Source organism: Balaenoptera acutorostrata, chromosome 1, assembly GCF_949987535.1.
Source record: "Balaenoptera acutorostrata chromosome 1, mBalAcu1.1, whole genome shotgun sequence".
NCBI lineage: Eukaryota > Metazoa > Chordata > Mammalia > Artiodactyla > Balaenopteridae > Balaenoptera > Balaenoptera acutorostrata.
In genome coordinates this window covers 103,084,442-103,094,007 of record NC_080064.1, presented here as the reverse complement: position 1 = coordinate 103,094,007, position 9,566 = coordinate 103,084,442, and the positions used below count along the sequence as shown (strand labels likewise).

General features: G+C 43.9%; 1 protein-coding gene across 1 annotated transcript; it reads left to right on the top strand.

The window, feature by feature from the left end:
- The first annotated feature begins 3,922 nt into the window (after positions 1-3,922).
- Positions 3,923-9,359, top strand: NHLH2 (nescient helix-loop-helix 2). Its single transcript, XM_057539907.1, has 2 exons — positions 3,923-5,558; positions 7,362-9,359. The coding sequence occupies exon 2, from the start codon at positions 7,370-7,372 to the stop codon at positions 7,775-7,777; it is 408 nt and encodes a 135-aa protein (XP_057395890.1). The 5' UTR covers positions 3,923-5,558; positions 7,362-7,369; the 3' UTR covers positions 7,778-9,359.
- The last annotated feature ends 207 nt before the right edge of the window (positions 9,360-9,566 follow it).

The following is a 9,566-nucleotide window of genomic DNA, read 5'->3' as shown; positions in this document are numbered from 1 at the left end:
CAAAATTGATTCACTAAATAATTCCACTGCAAGAATTTTCCATAAGGAGGTTGGAACAGAAGGGCGCAGGATGTAGCCATGTAGTTAGTTTTAGAAATATGAGTTCTTTAAAGTATGGGTGAATCTTTGCAATATATGAAACTAGAAGAGAGCATATATTCTGCTGCCCCACAAGGAGATATGCTGGCTAGCACCAGCTAGAGACCTGCACGCCGCAACTACAGAGCCGCGTGCTCTGGAGCCAGCGCATGGCAACTAGAGAGAAGCCCGTGCCCGGCAACGAAAGATCCCGCGTGCTGTAACTAAGACCCAGGCAGCCAATCAATCAGTCAATCAATCAATCAATAAATATTAAAAAGAAAGATTAGTGTTCCAAATTTATTTTTCTTTGATGATAAAGGGCTGTAATAGCATGCTACCAGCAGATTAAAAATAGACAAACTCACACTCAATGTGTCTCTTTAAGTAAAAAATATATATATATATATTTTTAAATATATATTTTTAAAGGAGTTAAATGATAACTTTAAAAAAAAAAGAAGTTTGTGCTGTGGAGAATGCATTTTGAAAAGAAATATTTGGACATTTTTCTATCATTACGTCATTTTTTTGCCACTGAAATAACGGAAATATGCCGCATATTAAAATCTCCTGTATCTGAACACTTAAAACACGTGGAAATAGAAATTTCCAAACTGTTAAAAACTTTTTCCAAATAAAGAGTTTCAGGGCTTTGAACCCATTTGTTAAAAAGAATAATTCACATTAGAAAGAAAATTGCTAACCAAATTTCAAAAAAACTTTGGCATATTTGTTAGATAATATAGAAAAATGAGAATCATAATTCAGTACAATCAATGATGATCTTCTGTTTGGATCTTTGAATCTTTGTATTACATCTTTTTCTGCCATATTAGCCATTAATAAATAAATTGAGCTTAAAACCAGACCATCAAATCATGTTATCTCAAAGGATTAACCAATAACTATAGTAAAATAAAGCTTATTGCTCTTTAAAAAAACTATATATTACCAATAATATCTTGTGTTGTTAAGAGGTTTTTGTATGATAATAAATAAAATTATTTTATAGATACTGCTAATTTTATGTTTATCACCCTTTTAAAATGTCTTTTTGTGTATGCTTTATAATTACAGAATATGCTACTACGATAGTACATGTATAAAGTTTGTTAATAATGAACATACATACACTGGATATGTATGCTGAACATTTTTACTGATGGGGTGCAAAATTTAAGAAAATAGATTGGAAATAGCTGTCTAGTTGAATTAACAAATAATTATAAAGCCTCTGTAGTCCGACAGTGTCTGGCACAATATGAGACTCACAGGAAGTATTCAAAACTTACTGTGACTCTCTGACCACCTCTGAATGAAAAATGTGGTAATTTATATATGTTTTGTGTGTATATATACCTCTCCCTCAAAATATGCATTTCATTTGGTGAGTAATTCTTCTGCATGAGTATATTTGCATAGAAAACCATGACCATAGAAGCAGCAGTGCATAGTAGTTGCAGTTTCTGAATTTGGGCCACCTGAGTCTAAACCTTGGCCTTATAATTTATTAACTATGTGACCTTGAGTAGACTACTTCTCTGTGTCCCAGTTTCCTTGTATGCAACAGGGCCTACCTCATGGCTTTGTGGTGAAGATAAATGAGTTAATATGTGTGAAGTCCCTTGACCTATGTTTGACATATGGAAAGTGCTCACTCTAGGCTACTTGCCAGATATATACATATCTATCTATCTACATACATACACACACAGATACACACACACACACACTGGATATGTGTATATTTTGTGTAATTTCATTTATATTTCCTGTTCTCAGTATATATTTATTTATATATATTTATATTGAATAATAAGAATCATGTTATTAACAATATTAATAACCCACACTTATTTGGCATGACTAAATAAACTAAATATTATATATTTAAATATATTATACATATATATTATATATATATAAATGAAAGACTAAATAAACTAGGCATTAGTTCAAGCACTTTACACAGATTATCTTGCTCATCTTTGGAAAAATATATAACATAACATACTTTTGTTATTCCCATTTTACAGATAGAAAACTGAGGTCCAGAAAGGTTAAGTAACTCACTTAAGTTCACACAGCTGGCATATGATAGAGTCAGGAAGTCTGGCTTTTTCTACCTCCCCGCTGATTTAATAATATTATTTGCTATTAGGAGTAATAGTTCATAATATCTTTATTTGCCTGGTGCTTAGTATTTTATAAAATACTTTCATATACATTGAGATTCATAACCAGCCTGTGAAGAGAGTTGGGCAGGATTATTATCCTCACTACTATAGGAGAGAAAACTGGTACAACTGAAACCATGGGTGTCTTTTGGAGGAAGTGTTTCTGTGTTACAAACATCCTGGGTGCCTCTGTACCCAGGGAGTCATTTACCATAAATGTACTGAGTCCTTATAACATGTCAAACTCGGACAGGGGTGCTAGCGATATGAGCCACAATCCTCCCCAGAAGCATTACAGCCTAGTGGGAGACCAAGGTATGGAAACCAAGAATCACAGCACACAATGTAGTCTCTAAGGGAGATATGAAAAGAGTGCTTATGGAGCACAGAAGGAAGGACCATCTGTGCCGGAGAGGTCTTAGAAAAGGCAAGGGTGGGGCCTTTCCTGGAAGAAAGAATGCGTGTGTGTGAGTGTGAATCCATGTTTGTGACCATGACCGTGTGACTAGGTGGATCTGAGTGTGTACCTGTTTACACAGGCTTACTCATGGGTTAATTTATGCACATGCAGGCTGTAAGTGTGAAAGCATAAAGCCTGAACGTAAAAGAAAGTGTGCTTGGATTCACACACACCATAGCGGAATCTGACCTGCCCTGGATGGTCTCCCCATTTCTCCTTCCTCCCCCCAACACCAGGGTAACCAGTTGCTTGCCACTCTACCAGTTGCCTTGTGGGCTATGGTGATTAGACCCACCAGGTTTTCAATCTGTCAGTCTGAATGTGTAGTGGTCTAATAGAGCCCACCAGCTTGTGTGATTGGGGGTGAAGAGTACAAGTATCTGTGGGTGTATATCTGTTTGTATACTTCTGGCTATGTGTGAATGCTTAGCGTTGACTGCTCCTAGCCAGAGTGGGAAAACCTCCCCTCTCCCTTCATCTTCACTATCTTGGGAGTTCATGCACTCACCTGTTTCCATTGCCATCCAAATGTGGCTGGCTTCTGCCTTCACTTAAATGTCCTGGGATATGTAAATATACTTCTGTGCCAGGACTGGACAGAGGCAAGGCTGGAAAATGCTGGTGCCCATTATCTGTGGAGGCACTCCGTGCTCTCCCCCATTCTGGTCCAGGAATCTCCCACAGGATGAAAAATGTGTTCAAAGGCAAACAGGAATGGTGACAGCCATGAAGAACCCAGAGGGTCACTCCTAGGGGCGAGCTGGTCAACCCCCTCCCCTGATGATAAAACCTGTTTTTATGGTAAAATTGATCAAGGAGGGAAAGCGAGGACTTTTCTCTCCACAAGTGCTACCTCAGGGACTAAGGAGGTCGGGGGGTAAGGCTGCAATACTCTTTATTTCTTTTAAACTTGCACAATCAGAAAAGCTAAAATGTTTACAAATAATATGCAATTGATGGTGACTAACAGTATCTCTATAAAGTGGCCAAATAGTTGAATTAGATTTTCCCTTTTGTCATAAGACATATAAATTCAGGGCTGTGGGGTCATGTAAGGCAAAGGTATTATGTGCTGGAATACACTGATGATTTGTGAGTGTTTATGTCCTGGCCCAATGCACTGCCACACAGCTAAATATTCGCATGTTAAAATAAGCAAGAATGAACTGCAATAATCAACACATGTAGTATGCCATATTTTAAGTTTAATGAATGAGTGGGTGAAGAGAAAAACAAACATATTCAGAAAAGTAGAATGGTCTCATATATTGATCCTTGAAATTACAATACCTGGATTCTGTTCTCAATATCAGCAATGACTTAATCTATTGAAAGGTTTTTATCATATATGGGAAAATTAGTCCAGTGGCAGGGTATCTCTCAAAAATATGAATATGCTTAATCAAGCCTTGTTGAAGTGTCTTTTAAAATGTAAATGATTACAAATAAATGTTAGCTGTTGCATATCTGAATATATTTATTGTAGCACCATATATAGTATATATTTCCATGTTCTGGACACAAACATTATCCTAAACTTTAAGGGAAGATATTGGTTTTATAATGTGCCAGGAGAATTTGTCCATAGTCAATATGTTGTTTATTTGCACTTAAATATTGCATCAATAATCTGAAAAAGAGAAATAGCCTGATTATGGCTAGAGATTCTGATTAGAGGCTAAGGTTTCTATCATGGACTGCTTTCAACTGTTATATTTTATGGCATAGATTCAGTGGGAATCTGATCTGCTAAAATATTTGGGCTGTGAAAACTCCCACACTGTGACAGATGTCAAGTCCAATTAAGTGACTCATGTCCAGGTTTCTGTCCAATAGGATTTCCCATTAAATATCAATTTAGGGAAAAAAAATTCCATCCCCCTTCTTAAGCCTTTATCTCTTCCACCATCTCCAGGCTGAATCAATTGGTACCAGGAGAGCCAAGAAGCCACACACTCATCTCTGCCTCTTTGCTCTGGCTCTCCCACCCTCCCGCGTCTTTCTCGGCTTCCCTGTCACTGTTACTCCGGGAGACGTTCACTTTTCACCAACCTTTCTCCAAACATCTCCAAGCCACTGACTATATATATTTTGCTACAAGGTAAAGAAAGGAGGGGGTGGGGGTGGGAGATGTAACCAAGCCTTGAAAGACTTTGAAACTGGAAATATGTGTCTGTTTATACAACATACAAGTAAATGAGGGAAGAGGAAGAGGCAAGCTAAGCCCCGAGTTACAGTATTGTGTTCCTGGGAACTGGGGAGACATCAGCTGAACAAAGCCTTATCTCAAAAAAAAAAAAAAAAAAAAAAAAATCACTTCTGAGCAAGATCAAATCTCTGCCTTGCACTTCCCAGTTTCTGCTCAGTCGTATTAAGGGAAGGAAAGGCGTTCTACAGGAGCGGAATCTTATCTTAACCATCTTTCTTATTGATTCTTCCGCTATTAGAAAGTGGAGGAATCAGCCCTTTGATGTGATTGTGTTTATCTCTGCATCTCTTTTGTTATTTATAGAGACCTAGAAGAGGAAAAGAGGCACGAGACTTTTCAACACATCGTTTAAAAAAAAAATCAACAACGAATTTCCCGAAATGTTTGAGAACAATTAAAAGGAAAAGCCGTTTTTGATCTATCAACTAAGTGAACAATCATTCATATCGTCCACATCCTGAGATATTATCGTCCCTCGCTGTGGACACCAGCGAGATGACAGCTGCTTTTTCATTTTTGAATGTAATAAATATTTGCTGCTTCTAATATATTTCGGCATTTCTCCCTGCTATTCCCTGGGATTTTAACTCTAAAAGATTGGAGAAAAGATTATCGAAAAGGCTTTTACAAGGTAAGCCTCCTTTAAATGATTTTTTTCCAGCTTGGAACTAAGTTAGATGATTCATATCGCATTTATAGATGTATTTCAGTGAATGGCTGAAAAAACCAAAATGCATACACGACATGCTATTTACGAATATTTTTAAAAGATTTCTGGAGAAGAATTTAACATGCTTCGAGGGCAACCCGGGAACTTTTTACCCGAACTACAACTATGTTGTGGTTTATTGTGATTTTCCATTACTCGCCTATTTATTTATACCCTTTCAAGGCGAAGGTGTAGCTGCAAGTTGTTCTACTTATAAACGTATCCGTGAAAAGCCCACAGGGAGTCACATGTATTTCGCTTGGAGCATTTGTTTTTATTTTGCCTTAGAGGACTTGTTTTCCTCGCAGGGAAATGAAAGCTGCCTTGGAGCCAAATTCGCTCCTAAGCAAGTGCGGTGCTGGGAGCGGATAGCACAGCCCCCGCTTTTGTCTAGGAGCAAACGCTGCCGCACGTCGCCGACTCGATCTCTCTTCCAGCGAGTATCCCTCCAGCGGCGCACTAGGGGCCCGGGGCTCGCAGCCTGGTCCTCCCTCCCGGTGCCCGCGATCGGTGCGCGTAGCCCCCGCAGGTGCCTCCCCGCCTGCCGGACCCTTTCTCGAAGCCCGAATTTCCTCGAAGCCCCACGGCTGGGAGCGGCCCCCTCCCCGGAGGCGCGCGATCGGGGCTGGTCCTCCAGGCGCCCGGGAGGAGCCGGGCAAGGAGGCCTTTCTAGGATCGCATCCTTAGAGGAAAGCTGAGGACGGGCTAGCTCGGCCTCGGCCAGGCCGCCCGGGGACAGCTGAGGGCTCCCGACTCCGGGCCCCCGAGCACCAAACTTTGCGGGCGGGGATGCAGCTCGGGCCGGGGCAGCAGACGCGGCGCCCGCCTCTCCCCGGCCCTTCCCTTCCCTCCCCTCCCCAGCCTCTCCTTCCGCAGCCACCCGGCCGCCGACCTATTCCCGGGAGGTGGTCGGCAGACTGCGGGCGCATTGTCTTATCCCACGTCGCCGTGTCCCTAGGTCCCCGATGTGTGTGGCTGTCTGCGTGACAGATGGTGCTTCGGGAGCCTGCGAGGGCATGAGAGTCCATTTGCTGTTGAAAGGAGCCTCCACGTTTGTTTAGTCATCTATTATTTCGGAGAAGCGCGAGGGGTACGGGGAAGCCTTCCCGCTCCGGGACGCCTGCTCTCCGTCCGCGCTCGGGGCTGGGTTCCTCTAGAGTCCCGGCCGCCCCGCGCCCCAGACCCGCGCGCGGCCCGCGGGCGCCCAGTTCTCCGGCGGCTTCGCCCCAGGCCCTCGGGGCGGAAAGCGCGCTCCGCGTCTCCCCGCCCCCCCGCAAACCCCAGATGGATTCGTCGTTCGCATTCATTCGTTTGTCAGGGTCGGAGAAGAAGTAAGGGAGGCGGAATGGCCGAGTTGTATTTAGCCGAAGGAGGCACGAAACCCAGGAGCGGCCTCGCAGGCCTGCGGTCGTTCCCCGGAGCAGGCCCGCAGGCCGGTGTGGGTCTCCCGCAGGCCTCGGTGTCAGGTCTAGGATGCGGCCTGGGCCGAGGCGAGGCCTCGCTGGCTCCTGAGCCGGGCGGTGGCGCGGGGCTCGGCTCTCGGGCCTGCCCGCCTCGGCGCGCTCCCTCCCCGCGGGGTCCGCTCCTCGGAGCTCGCCGGCCTGCCGTGGGGAGGCGGCCCGGGCCGCGCGGAGGCCCGGCAGGCTAGGCCCTCGCCCGCTCTCGCTCCTATCCAAAGAAGACCCCCCATTCCTTTTATTGATCGCTTTTCTGACTCCCCCTCAGCCTCCAAAATGATGCTGAGTCCAGACCAAGCCGCCGACTCGGACCACCCCAGTTCGGCGCCCTCGGACCCGGAGTCGCTGGGTGGCGCGGACGCCAAGGTGCTGGGCAGCGTGTCGGACCTGGAGCCGGTGGAGGAGGCCGAAGGCGACGGCAAGGGCGGCAGCCGGGCCGCGCTCTACCCGCACCCGCAGCAGCTGAGCCGCGAGGAGAAGCGCCGCCGCCGGCGCGCCACGGCCAAGTACCGCTCGGCCCACGCCACCCGCGAGCGCATCCGCGTGGAGGCCTTCAACCTGGCCTTCGCCGAGCTCCGCAAACTGCTGCCCACGCTGCCCCCGGACAAGAAGCTGTCCAAGATCGAGATCCTGCGCTTGGCCATCTGCTACATCTCCTATCTCAACCACGTCCTGGACGTGTAGAGCCGGGGTCGCGGCGCGGGGCCGCTTGGCCGGGAGTGGGTAAAACGCGGCCAACCCGGGCGGTCGCCGCGGCGATGGAGGAGGAGACGGTGGCCCAGCGGGACGGCCGCCGCCACGGCCTTGGACCGGGTAGGAGGCTCGCACCGTGTTCTCTCCTGTCGGCAGGGCGACTCTGGAAGGTTTCCGACTCCAGAAGGGTGGGGTTGTCTGGCGAGCCCTGGGGCTTGTAGGGAGTATTTTCCAGGCAAGGCGAACCTCCTGGAGGCACCGAGACGAGTGGCCTCCAGGCCTCCCCTCCACGTGTTAGGATCCCTTTAGGGGTTGTTGCTTTAGCTCACTAGAGACTGAGTTCTCCTACATTCATCTCCCACAGATCTTCATGTTTTGAAAGAATGAGGGCAGAAGCTCAGAGTCTGGGCTTCTAACTTTAGACTATCTGGATTTTTTCTAACTGACAAATCACCAAACATCATGAGGGGAGGGGAGGGAATCTCCTCCAGGGCAGAGATTCAAGACACAGAAAGGTGGAACAGGAAACTTTCTGATCCGTTGTGAAAAGAAAGATTATATTAGAATCCAAGTAAAACAGACAAGCCTAGAAGATATGGTAAGGTTAAAAACATGCATTGAGAACAAACAGATATTGTGGGAAGATTTGAGTTTGGTGAGATTTTTAACCCCAAGGTCTGACGCTAATGTAGACAGGAAAATCCATATTTAAATGGAAATATCTGATTGCTTTTTCAGGCGAAGTGCCCCTTTATATATCCAAAAACATCTATTTGTGACCTTAAACATGTGGACCCATAGGTGCAGTTAGAAAAGACAACCTATTTTTATTTATGTTAGAAGGAGTAGAGTATTTTTTTCAAGACACTTATTTTTCAGAGTGGTGATAATTTTACTTTGGACACTCTGTGCCAATTTATTTATAGTCAAGTGTTTACACTTTCTCCTGTGGAATAATTATGTCTAACTTTTTACGTGTTTGTTGAGATTATACTGTGGTCTTTCTTTTTGCTCTAATTATATTGCACTTGTATAACAAATTTCCCACATCTCCCTGTTTCTAAACATATTTTATATATTAAGATGTTTGTTCCTGAAAGGTTCTTTTGTTGTGACATCAGCAACACTAGCACTTCACTGTTATAGTTTTTTTAAAAAAGTCAGTGTTGTTATCCTTATCTGTAGTTATGTCTGAAAAGTACTTTGCAAACCGTTTATAAGGAGAGTAGCTTCTTTGTGTGTGTGTGATGTTTGTGTGTGGGATGATTTTAGGAAATTAAGTTATTTTCCTAAAAAAAAAAAAAAAGAATTCAGAACTACTTTCCTCTGTGACAACCAAAAAGAAAAGTCTATAACCTGAAAATGTTTCATGTTCTCAGCTGTGAAACTCTTAAAACAAGGAGTGTATTTTAGAGACAAGGGAAAAAAAAAAAAAAAAACCACATCTGCTATCCAAAGAATTTAGTCTTTTTCAGGGTTTTTTTGTGTCTCTGTTGCTTTATATAATGCAATATTTTGTAGTGAAAATAGATATAATCTGGTTTCTATCTGACGAGTTTTTCATATCTCATGAATGGTGCGCTGTTTTGCATATAAATAAAGGTATCAAATAAAGTCATCTCCTTTATTTTAAGCATACTGTCTAAAAATAATGAACATACTGGCTGAGCATGAAATATCTTAATGGACTCAATTCCTCAGAAAGGAACTAAAATTAAAAACAACAACAACAGAACCAAATCTCAACATGTATTGAGATATTTGATGCTCTTCCTAAAGC

Bases quoted from the DNA above. Each gene is read 5' to 3' on its own strand.
- NHLH2 (XM_057539907.1), top strand. From the start codon at position 7,370: ATGATGCTGAGTCCAGACCAAGCCGCCGACTCGGACCACCCCAGTTCG.